At 50.7% G+C, this 12,921-nt stretch overlaps 1 protein-coding gene across 6 annotated transcripts in view; it reads right to left on the bottom strand.

Annotated features, from left to right (window-relative positions):
* The window catches only part of LOC122369233 (Ca(2+)/calmodulin-responsive adenylate cyclase-like), a 144,293-nt gene that overhangs the window by 29,310 nt on the left and 102,062 nt on the right, over nt 1-12,921 (bottom strand). For 4 of the 6 annotated variants that reach the window (XM_043343808.1, XM_043343834.1, XM_043343817.1 and 1 more), the window contains exons 7-9: nt 11,363-11,521; nt 10,212-10,356; nt 4,217-4,408 (exon numbers count right to left, since the gene is read on the bottom strand). In XM_043343808.1, coding sequence (XP_043199743.1) covers nt 4,217-4,408; nt 10,212-10,356; nt 11,363-11,521 — 496 coding nt within the window. The remainder of the gene's footprint in view (nt 1-4,216; nt 4,409-10,211; nt 10,357-11,362; nt 11,522-12,921) is intronic. The other 2 variants (XM_043343827.1, XM_043343853.1) reach the window with 1 other exon arrangement.

The raw sequence follows: 12,921 nt of genomic DNA, 5'->3' as shown, positions 1-12,921 counted from the left end.
AAATAACCCAAATTATCCAGTTCGGTGCTACACCGTGTTATCGTCACGACCGTCACATAATTGACTCAAAATTTTTTTTTGTTTACATCCAAAAATATGGTCAAGAATATTTTAAAACTTTTAGTATGTAATCATCTAACGATATCTAAGTGTGTGATACTGCTTTCGATAATCAAAATATTTTAAATATCAATAATTGAGTAAATTTGGTGTTGAAGTTATATTTTTTAAATATATTTCGTGTATTTCCAGTACATAATATGTGAACAATTAATAAAACACTTGTGGTCTTACGGACTCGGGATCGTTGTAGATGGCGCTGCATACGGTTTGTCACAGATTGTAGATGTCGCCCCAGTCGAATAATCTGAATTTTGATTTCCGATAGAAAAAGTCGCGGCGTCGTGGAGAAATGCCTCTATGCACTGGCGGATCCAGGGGGGGCCACGGGGGCCATGGCCCCCCCCCCCAAAGGCCTAAAGTGGCCTGTTTGGCCCCCCCCCCAAAACGCCAGAAAAATTGCTAAGAAAATATACCTTGATGGAGGTTTTTAGCCACTTGGTGAAATAAAGCTTTCCACAGCATAATATGGAAGCAATATAGTAGCAGTGAGGGTCAGTCAAAAGTTGCGCGAGCGGAGTCGACCTTAAAAAAAAGACTGCTGTTGGCACGTGTTTATAGCGCGGCAGCTGGTAGTTGGCGGTGTTTCGCGTGGTGTGGCATCACTGGCGGATCTGGGGGGGGGGGGGGCAGGGGGGGGGGGCACGGGAGCCTGAGGTGCCCCTGACAGGCCCGTGGTGCCCTTGCTAGGCCTGTGGTGCCCCTGGACCCTGGCAGGCCTGTGGTACAGTCCACAGCAGAAGTAATGTGGGGTTTCAGTCATGGGTATGTTCTGCTTCTGAAGCTTAGGAACGATTAGCCAGACTACAATGAAACTTTGAATGTAGCTTATATGTATCGTCACCCTTGCAGCTGCAACTTTAGCTATTGACATCTTCTTTTCAATCACTTCGCATTAAACAATCGCCAGTCAAAGCCAACCGTTGAGTTTGGTAAAACCCTACATTACTTTAGCGGTGGGCTGTACCTCTGGCGGGCCTAGGGTGCCCCTGCTAGGCTGCTGATGCCCCTGGGACCTGACAGGACTGTGGTGCCCCTGACAAGCCTAAAGTGCCCCCAACAGGCCCGTGATGCCCCCGACAGGCCCAAGGTGCCCCTGCGTGATGCCGTGATGCCTGCGAGGCCGGTGGTGCCCCCTGCGAGGCCGGTGGGGCCCCTGACAGCCCCATGGTGCCCCTGCTAGACCGATGCATGATGCCCCTGGGACCTGACAGGACTGTGGTGCCCCTGACAAGCCTAAAGTGCCCCCAACAGGCCCGTGATGCCCCCGACAGGCCCAAGGTGCCCCTGCGTGATGCCGTGATGCCTGCGAGGCCGGTGGTGCCCCCTGCGAGGCCGGTGGGGCCCCTGACAGGCCCATGGTGCCCCTGACAGGCCCATGGTGCCCCTGCTAGACCGGTGGTGCCCCTAGGCCGCTGGTGCCCCTGGGCCCTGACAGGACTGTGGTGCCCCTGACAGGCCCAAGGTGCCCCTGCAAGGCCGGTGGTGCCCCTGTAAGGCCTGTGGTACCCCTGCTAGGCCTCTGGTGTCCCTGACAGGCCCATGGTGCCCCTGCGAGGCCGGCGGCGCCCCTGGCAGGTCTCTGGTGTCCCTGACAGACCTGGGGTGCCCCTGACAAGCCTGTGGGGCCCCTCACAGGCCCGTGGTGCCCTTGCTAGGCCTGTGGTGCCCCTGGCGGGCTGGTGGTGCCCCTACTAGGCCGGTGGTGCCCCTGACAGGCCTGTGGTGCCCCCGGGCACCAAGGGGGTCATGACCCATGTGGCCCCCTTGGATCTGCCACCGATGCATAATATATTGATTTGTAGAGGCGTTATGGCTTATGCAATATGCAATTGCAGGCACTTGGTATCCCTCACTTGTCCCTCATTGGGGCTCTGGCGGGCTCCTGAGGGCCCACGTCTATCTCCGGTAGCCCATATAGACAGGCTCCTTTGGGTCCTTTCAGTACACTATAGCATAAGAGGTCTCCATGCGAGTCCTATACATACATCTGAGGGCGTACCCTGATGTCTGAGGTACCCAACTGCAGCTCCAATGGTCTCTTCTTACACTGGCGGATCCAGGGAGGGGGCATTTAGGGCCATGCCCCCTTCCCAGAGGCCTAAAGTGGCCCGTTTTCCCCCTCCCCCAAACGATAATGAAACATAGTTCAATCAGGGCGTGGCCCAGGAGCCGAGTTAGACAGGGCTGTTTTACCACCTCCGGCCCGCAAAGGGACCCAAACACTGACTCGAAGCGGGTTAAAGAGACCCTCCCACCTTCAAAAAAGTTAATGAATTGGCATGAAAGTGATGTCGCTAGGTTCAGAAAGGGCGAAAACGAATATCTACCAAATTTTATCGAAAAATATTCACCGGTTTTCAAGATATTATACTTTTATTTTTGTTTACTTTTTGGGATATCCGCTGCTGTTCCTATAGTTCGTTTATTTCCAAAAGGACGCTGGCTCCAAGTATGTTTTTCGAACAAGCACGTGTTTTAGCGAGCAAAACGAGCAAAAACTGAACCTGAGAAAATCGAACGTCGACTAATTTTAACATGTGATTTCTTCCCGATAATTTCCATATGGGCGTTTTGGAAGCAGATATGATAACAGCGTTGACGTCATGCTGTCGAACATGTATTTCAATTTAACTTATGACTATCATGGACGGAACCGCTCACTCGATTATAAGCTCGGCAACAGTGAAAAACTAAGTTTCACTCAAATTCGTTGACACTTGTCCCACTGCACGGGCATTTGGGTGCCTGCTGCCACCAGTGACGTCATCATAGTATGTTCATTTTTAAGAAACAATTTCCAGCTACTTACCGTGCAAAATTTGAAATCGATTACTTTTTCGGTAAGAAATTCTTGGCCAGACACTGAAGCTGCCAAAACTCACGTGAGAGCTTCGATATTGAACTTTGAGCCAGCGTCCTTTTGAAAATAAACGAACTAGCGACTTTATTTGAAAGTGCGGCATTTGTTGCGCGCAAAGCAGCCTATACCACCGCATGCTACCAAACGTTTTAGTAAAATATTAAAAAATCATTAGATCTCCGCTGACGTCACACATTCAGAGGGGTATCCAAAAGCATTAGCCCCTCTGAGTCAAAATGCTGCAATTTTGAAATTCAATATTTCCGATTTAAGGCATTTCTCGATGTTGTGAGTGCGTGCCGAAACCGGTAATTGTGAGCCAGGGACCCCATTTTGGCTATCTCAGCTCAAATCTAATGTTAAGGTGGGAGGGTCCCTTTAGCTGGTCGATAAAAACAATGGTAAGTGTTTACAAAGTAATATAAAGGCATGGGTCGGGTGGGCTACCATTTATATATTTTTCTTTTTAGTTAAAAAAAAAATTCATAGTGTCAGGGCTGTGACGAAAAATAAGTGGCCTAAATCCGATGAGAAAACAGGATTTGGGGGTACCCTAGGTTTGGCTCATGCATGAGTTGGCCCCCCCCCCCCCAAAACGCAAGCCTGGATCCGCCAGTGCCTCTATGGGCGTGTTTTTATGTAGTAAACTTATTTTTAGGGTCATCCGCAAAATTTCCGACCATTTTCCATCAGATTTTCGAGAAAAACCTATCAAGTGACACACCCTGTACGTTTGACAACATAAGCAGCACTTCGCTGTACGCAGTAATTCAATGCTTCAATTTCACGCTGAGATTGCTCGCAGTAACGATCCAAAATCAATATTTTGCGATTTGATTACGGAGAGGCAGCATTGTACAAATACCAGGAAAATATAAGTCATGCATAGCGATCCCGAGAGGCCACTGTTCTCTTCAGTAAACCAAATCACAAACACAAAAAAGCAGTGCTGCATCTTTTGGCTACCTCAAATGAAACCACACGGGGCATATCAGTCATACCTATGGTAAACGATGTCTCTCGGGAATCAGTCGACAATGAAACTGTTTGCCCAAACAATTTCATACCATCGATTTTTACCAGTGCCCGGCTTATGCCGACTACAAAAACAATATGCAAATAGCTACTATTCTAGATCGTAATGCATATTCATGTAAGCCCTAAAACGTATGCACCAAATGTAAGCCCCCAGATCTCTTAACTAACACCGGAGTGGCTTTCACTGACACGCACCTTTTTCAGCATGCTGCTCTGTTTGTTGAGGTCGTTGGGCGGCATGTTCATGTTGGAGAAGGGCACCTCCACCGAGTATTTGATGGAGTGCAGCAGCTGCACCACCACGTTCGATACGTTCTTGAAGGAGAGCTTGCGTCGCTGCGTGGAGCCGATGGCTGACCGCACCTGAAGCGTGTTAAACAGGAGCGTCTGAAACCGTGCGCGCCACACGGACCGTCAGACACACACACACGGGTGACGTCATACAGGTATGACGTCAGGGTCACGGGTGACAGCACACTCATGGAGGTAGATAGGGGTTGCATGACTGGAAGACACGGATGGCGTTGCACAGACGCGTCGCAGGCACACACGGATAGATCGGGCGCACAAGGGGTGACGTTACACGCATACGTACGCTTTCATAAACAAGGGTGACGTCACACATATGGTTCAGAAACCTGACTGGGTCATACATACAACAGAGATGCAGGCGAGACAAGGGTAGATGTGGCGGTGGCTGAAGGTGGCCAGCACATGGTTTACAATAAATGCAGCAGGGTCAGATAAGACGATACAGAAATACAACACACTAAGCGCTAATGTTCGAAGCATTGTTTCGAGCCAAAATGACAACACAAAATCACGCGGGAAATGACGATCCAATATGACCGCTATTTCGCAGCTAGCCCAGAAAACAGCCACCTCGTTCAGGGGGCTCAGACTCATTAGCCCTGTCAAATCTCCCGCCACCGACCGACACGATTCGACCATCCAATTGTCGTCAGCGCTAATCTAACCATCAGCCAACAGCATCAACCAACAGCGGTCATCAGAAAACAGGAGCATCGCTACATAGTTCTGGAAACCACAGTCGCCGCCGCTGGCGGGTCGGATCCGTCCAAAGGCGGCCACTACAACTAACCCCGTTACCATGACCACAAGCACAATAAAGCATCGAAAACCATCACCTCATGAATTTCCCTCCTCCAACCATCGGCTGTGCTCGATCCAGTTTATAACTGGATCGAAGACAGCCGATCTCCAAGTCCCTCGCGCCCATCTGCAGTTCATGACGAAGTTTTAATGGCTGTCAGAGAATCTTCCTCACGCCCAGTCAAGCTGCCTCAGCCCTATCTCCTCTGTAACAGCCCAGCAATATAGGCCAAGAAAATTTAGATAAACGCGACCAGAAAAGCTGTGATCGATCCACTTAAGGGCGCAGCTATGAAATCCCTCCACTAACTAGGTGAAATGATGCTGAAAAACGTGACGTCAAGAATGAGGACAGAACTACTCAGAAGCTGGGATGATAATATGGGTGTTAAGTTTAGGCGGTAAATCAAATGCCCTTTTCAGCTGGTAACTAAGTTGCGAAGAAACTAAAGGCATTGTATGGTGCCTTCCACATTTCAGTATTATATTTCATCACAGGACCAAATTTTATTTCTAGCACCCACCAAGTTTACATATCCTGGGAAAGACAAATCCCACGTCTCTCCAAGTGTCACGCTCATTCTTCCCCGCCGTGTCTCCGGTTGAATTTGGACTCTGCCGGCGCCACCACCCGCCTCCGTCGTCAGGTCAGGTCGGGGGAGTGAGCCGCCCCGCCGACTTCCCAGGAGCTCGTCTGTCACGCCGACGGCGACGCTCACAAATCTGCCGCTACGACCCTGTCGACCGCCGCGACAGGTCACATCGGCCGCGATAAACGAGCCCCGACGAGACTGACTTCACCGGCGGCGGGGACCTGGGCGGAGGACCAGCCACCGGGCCGACCGGAGACCGACGTGACGGAAAGTCAAGGGACGTGACAACTGACGTTACGGGACGGGACACCTAAAGTGACGTCATAGACGTCAATGTGACGTTAACAGGACAGAATTGGTGTGGATGGAAGGAGAGAAGCCAAGTTGGTATTTCGACCAGGCGGTGGTAGTGTAAGACTGGGCGCCGAACGCGTTAGTCGGCGCCCTGGATTGGCAGAGTATGATTTAAATTATCACATTGCATGTGCTTTCACATTGCATGTGCTTTTACCTTTCGTGATCCGTCCATACGTTCCCGTTTCACGTTTTCCCGTTCTTTACGCGCGCCCATCCCGTCCCCCACCCCGTTCGCTCCGTTCCATTAGCGATCAGCCACTCTCCAACCACGTCATGGCCGCCAAGCGAGTCAGCCACGCCCCACTGGCGGGCGTGCTTGCCGGTCGTGCTCGTGTCAAGCGCGGTGCTCTCCGGACATGCTCGTGCCTGGTGCCGTGCTCGTCGGGCGTGCCGGCGGGCAGAGTCAGAACCAGGCGAGGTTAATGACCTTGTCATCACCCCAGTCGGAGCAAAGATCAGTCAATATGCCAGGCGACACGACCGTCACGGTCAACCAAGTCATCGTACTGATTTGGCGAGACGATCAACTGTCGTCCCGGCTGAAGGTGTCGCGCCTCTCCAGGGAGAAGTGACGGTTGTAAGGATTTAATTTGAGTTCAAAGGTACAGCACCGGAATACTCTAGTGGCGCAATGGCATACCTCACGTCATACCTTCTGCCCTAAAAGAAGCAAAAGGGAGAAGAAACTGACAGGGAATCACATCCGTCACCTTAAAATGTTCCGTGTGAAAGACTTCAGTGCTGAGTCAGGCTGAAAATTGGCCGCAGTTCGGTCAGAGTTTGGCATCTCGCCCCATTTCGCACCACCCCAACGCCTCTGTCAAACCGGCATCAGCGTCACTCTCACCACCCTCCACTCTTTCCTCCCTCTACCCTTCGATCTAAGGCATGAATACCGCCGATAGGCTCTCCGTCAGAGTTCGTCCAGAAGACCATCACATCTCAGTGAGGTAGGCTAGAGTTCGGTCCGCAGCGAGCTAAGATGTTCGAACGTAGCCTTGTCAGAGGACCGCCGAAGTGCCCACGTCAGTCGGAGGATGCACCCTCGGGACTCCGGGCAAATGGTTCTCGTGAGCACTCCCAGGGGAGTGCGAGTGGTAGAGATATTCCGCTACAGCGCTGATGGATAACGGCGTCAGGTTTCCGAAGCGGGTTCGTCAATTTTCGTGTCATGGCATGAAGGACAGGACAAGACAAAAAAGCGAATGTAAAACATCAAAGGTCATTGGTGAATAAACAGTTGCATGATCTGGCCTGGCAAAACCGTTTAAAACGCGAATATATATTGCGAGTACTTTCCGAGATCGTCAGGAAAGAAACCCAGTTTTTGTGAAAAATCCCTTTACCAAAATGGTTAAAAGGTCATTCAAATGCGTCCGGCAATAGCAATGGGTACTGACAACAGGTTAATGCCCTTGACATAACTTGCGTGACATCATCGAGTGCATCAAGTACACCATAAACTTAAGTACATGTGCCTTTGAAGTAGGTCGTATTACTTCGATACGAGCCGCTTTGATCGACCCTTCAGTGGGATTAACAAAACAAGGGCTGAACAGGACATTTAATTGCACGTCAAAAGCATGCCCCAAACACCTGGTTTGGAATTGAACATAAGCAACCAATGCGGGCACTACTAAGTAAGTGTGGAGAGCACGATGGAACATCCCTATTCCCTAATTATGCAATATGCATTCTATCGAAAACCTCAACTCTTATGTTTTGCATTACGACCCTTTATGGAATCTTTAGGACCAAGTTCTATCCGATAAGAGCGACCAACGAAGGGCAAGACGACGCCGGCAGCATCGGCGGTCTCCCTTCATCGCAGACCCCGAGCCGAGCCCGGACGGGCCCGGGCGGGGGCGGGGGCGGGGGTGGCCGGGCTGGAATGTGCCAGCGCGGCGCCAGGGCCCGGTCGGAGGAAACATTGATTCGCCGGCGGGCGGGAGGCACCTCCCGTCCGCGCCGCCCTGCTGAGATAACAATGCTGAACGGCGCCGCTGCCGGAGAAGATATCCGACACTATCATCTAAAATCGACCGGGCACCCAGTGACTGGTTAGGGGTCGAGCTATGCCGCATTTGTGGTGACACGCAGCGATTCCTGCAAATGATGGCTATTGCAGCAGTTTGCATTACTTTATTTCACCAAGTTTCGCAACTGCAAGTGGGGGTAGCAATCAAAATCATTGGTGAGAATAGGCCATAAATACGGCACTGGAAAGTTCAGCTGACGTCAGGTGACACCTGTTGGCATTTCCGCCCAGTATTTTCCCGTTCAGTCTCTGCCAGGTCGCGACGGACCCTCCCCCGCTCCCGGGGCCGACACCTTCCGCGCCTCACCGGTTGTTGGCGTCCGTCCAGCCCGAGGCTGTCGCGAGAGCGACCGTCACGCCCTGACCTGTCAACCAGACACCGCAAAAACTGTCTGTCTGTCCGCGGGGCCGCCCTGACCTGTCAACCCCCCGGCAGTCACACCAGACACCGACAGAAGCACCACCACCGTTACAGTCTATCCATCTGTCCACGACTCAATCCGATCTGAAATTCCAGGCAGGTTCGTCCATTCATCGCGCCACACTCGCATCTCTTCTCTCTCCCTCCAGTATTAGTGATTAGGGGTTTGTGGGCGCTTCAATAATGACAGGTCATTGGCGCTAATCCAGCGATTTTTTTTTCACTCAAGGCACTAACTACTCCATGATCTACATCCTTCCCTCCCATCACAGTCACTGCCCTCAGCCTACACTTATGTTCTATGGCGTTGCCCAATCCCTCAAAGGAATCTCTTTATAGTCACACCTAGTTTCGACCACACCACCCTAACCACCAACGCCCAGCCCACTGACAACAGTCACCCAGTACAGTAGTTGGCGAAAAAACAACAGCGGCCCACAGGAGTTGGTGAAAAGTACACGGACCGTCCGTCGGCCGGCCCCTTCAGCTGGCAGCGCGGGTACACGGAAGCGAGGATGGGCGGCGCCGCGGATGACAGGGTGAATGATGACGCTCTGAGGGTGTGCTCCATCGCCACATACCCGACCGACAGGTGGGCGCCAGTGCTAAATAAAAATAACTTTTAAAGTAAGGATAAGGGGCAAATAATATCAAACGAATAGTGTTTGTCAATTTTCAAACAACCTGTAGTTATCTGTATGCTAATACCATGTGGTATGTATGGTATAGCATGTGGTATAGGTATGTTACCATGTGATGGATGCGACACAATACAAATGTGTACCGTTCATATGTGCGAGGCCGTTACCAGCCGGATCTGAGCGAGAGAAAATAGCAACTCACAATAAAGCAGCATCAAAGAGATAGATATACTAACTAAATAATAACGGGAGGGCAGTATTAAGCTAAACTGGACTGAAATAGATTGTTGCTGCTCAGTAAATTTAAAATTTAAATAACGATTCAAAAGCACAGGGTCTCTGTGTGCCTATCAATAATGCAATACGGCTCAGCTTTACCCCATGACACACTGAAACAAACGAGAATAGCTCGGAGAGTCGAGTGATCTCCCAAGACAATCTGCGGGACACATTGGCACTCGCACGAGGCGGCGCCAGGGAACACAGGTGATACTGCGACGGGCATTCCCGAAAATTGCTCACGTACAAAAACATCCCTATTGATGCCAGTCGTCACTGCATCAATATTGCCTCCTAAGCAAGATGACGCCCGGATAAATTCGGTAGGGATTATGTCGGAGTGCGAATGCAAGCTGATGCTCTTGAAACTGGTGGCATAACGCTAACCGCACACATTACATAACTGGCAGAACGTGTCCACTGGAGAGGACGCCATCAGAAGGGATCGACGCTGACAGTTCAACGACGGAACGACCACAATCCTATAAAGAGCAAACCCACCTAAAGAAGAGCAGATCAACCCTGTCACGCCACTTCGTGGCGACAAAGCACAACTCATATCCCCCAATCATCAGATAACTTCAGCTAAGCTTAGACAACAAGCATCCCGTCTCCTCACTTCATTCTACACATGCATCTCCCATCAGACTGCCCCTCCCTCCATCCAAGTACGGCAAATGACCTTTGTCGTCGAGGCGTCCTAACACCCGTATCATGCAACATACCCCGGCCCGTCGCGATCACCCACCTTCCTTCGTCGCGGCGGCGGTACGATAAAGTAGGAGCGCACACCAGCGTCCCTCAGGTACTGGTTACGCAGGTGACCGTTACCGGGCTCCACCTCATACTCGCCGTGAAGAGCGTCCAGGGTGGCCTGCGTGATGTGCACCCGCCTGGGGAGAGAGAGGAGGGGTGAGGAGAGAGCAGGCGTGGGGGAGGGGTGGGGACGGTTACCTACCAAAGAAGACGACACGACAGCAGGAAGAGTGAGTGAGATAAAAATAGAGATAGAGAGAGAGAGAGAGAGAGAGAGAGAGAGAGAGAGAGAGAGAGAGAGAGAGAGAGAGAGATCATGAGAGAGAAAAAAAGAGAAAGAGCAAGAGAAAGAGAGACAGAGACAGAGACAGAGACAGAGACAGAGACAGAGACAGAGACAGAGACAGAGACAGAGACAGAGAGAGAGAGAGAGAGAGAGAGAGAGAGAGAGAGAGAGAGAGAGAGAGAGAGAGAGAGAGAGAGAGAGAGAGAGAGAGAAGAGAGAGAGATGGGTGAGTGAGTGAGTGAGTGAGTGAGTGAGTGAGTGAGTGAGTGAGTGAGTGAGTGAGAGGGAGAGAAAAAAGGTAAAAAGAGTGTGTGAGGGAGAAAACGGGCAATGGGAACAGTCTCCGGACAGTTATAAGCTGCTTCTCCAAAGGGATTATGGCCTATAAACTGCGCTGACATTTATCAATGGCACCGAGTGCGATATAGCTAGCAGCACAAGGCGACCCACGGGCGCAGGTATTCCACGAACAACGAACATAACACAGACCCTAAAATAACATCTCATCGGATCGGCAACCAGCCATGTGTCACAAACACTTTATGAAAGCCTAAATTTGTGTTCAACATAAACTAACTATAAAGAGAGTGATGAAGATGCGCCGCTTTTCACAGAAATGTCGGTTCGGGTTACATGTTCTTTGAATGTAAAGTATTGCAACAAATCTTATCAGCTATGTATTTCTCCGGCAGGTAACAAATGTCATCTTGTTCACTTAGTTCACATGACTTTACAATATTTACGTGCATATTGAATCTTCACCACAATGCCAGGTTGAGTACAAACAAATATATCTTCCCAAACCCCATTTCATCCTCCTCTCGCTGTGTAAGACTATCCAATGACGTCATACATACCCGGGCTCGCCGCCGGCCTCCATGTTGTTGGCCAGTGTGACGTCATTGGACCACACGTCGTACTGCCATTTCCTGAGGCCCAGCACGCCACACAAAACGCGTCCTGAGTGGATGCCCACGCGCATGTTGAGCTGAACGTCTGTGGCGTCCACAACCGACCTGAGGGAGGGCAGGGAGGTTAGATTGGGGGTACAATTACATACGCTACATATCTGGGCGAGGGCGGGTTAGATTGGGGCCTGAGGGGTACGCTACATACATGTAAGAGGGGCGAGTCTGGTAGAGGAAGCACCACCAGCATGGGGAGGGAGAGCCCGATTAGGTGGCGGGCATTCTACCGACCTTAGAGGAGGGAACTAGCGGGTTAGGCTAGGTAGGGAGTGACTAGTAGGCTTGAAGAAAGGAAGAAGGCGAGTACGGTAAGACAATTTTAGAGAGGTATGTCATGCCGCCAAAATGCAAAAACAAAATGTCGAGCCGTGTCTTTTTGCTTAGCTTTAGGAACGGTCATCGCTGATAATATGCAAGCACACACAACAGGAAAAAGTAATTTCCCAGCTCCCAAACCACATCATATCGATCAATGTAACGTGCAAGTGCGCGCAATTATCGAAGATGCATTGCCTCCCTTTTGCACGACTCGCAATGCATGCATTGTTCAGTCTATTCCTACCGAGCTAGCAAATTGAGAATTAATGACAGCAAGAAAAGCACGAATTAAATCGTTCTAAAATAACACCGTCAATTATATTAAAGCTCAGCTCATCGATTTTTACAAGCCCCATAAATCCCACGATCGGCCGGCGGTTCAGTGGCTTGGTAAGCTATAAACATTACATTGGTTTCTCGGCAGCCCCAAGCCAATAACCCGCGAATGCTTAGTCTTTACAAAGCTTATCTGGATCGATGATCAATTGCAGTCTCATGAGACCATGCTTCTGTTCAGTTTCACAGTCTAACTCGAAATGTTAATATCAGCCAAAGACCATGGCTATGTAAGCAAATACCATGGATCAATCGCTCTACAAAAAAAAATCAATAAAATACACTAGTCTTTCTTAGGAAGATTGCACGAGTGTTAAATTATTTAATCGAAAACTACTGCGGCTGTATGCAGAACTTTCCGGCCGAAGGAGCCCAAGGACGCGTGACCGGTAGCAGCAGGGGTGAAGCCGAGTGACCGCATCGGCTGCCGCCAATCTCGTTAGAAAACACCGTCCGGCAGCGAGAGATGATCTCGTTAGGTGAGGCCGACACCCAGCGTACACGCCAGAGGCTGGGTGTCTCCCGACCGAACGGCACGGAACGACATGGAACTGCACGGCACGGCACGGAACGGCGCGGCGCGGCACGGCACGGCCCGGGGGCGGAACAACGCCCACCATGGCCCTGGCATTTTATTCGCCTCCACATGTACCATTCATCATACAAGTTTCACTTTATTACAGCTACAATTTCATATCCAAACTGAAAAGTCGTTTCCGGGCCATTCGTCAGAGAGATTATCCGGCCCGGGAGTGGCCATTTGCGCAATGCAGCAGCTCGCCAGCTCGCCAAGC

This window comes from Amphibalanus amphitrite, unplaced genomic scaffold (assembly GCF_019059575.1).
Source record: "Amphibalanus amphitrite isolate SeventyFive unplaced genomic scaffold, NRLGWU_Aamphi_draft 000033F_arrow, whole genome shotgun sequence".
NCBI classification, from domain to species: domain Eukaryota; kingdom Metazoa; phylum Arthropoda; class Thecostraca; order Balanomorpha; family Balanidae; genus Amphibalanus; species Amphibalanus amphitrite.
Note: the sequence above shows the minus strand (reverse complement) of the source record. Positions and strands in the feature narration are given on the sequence as shown.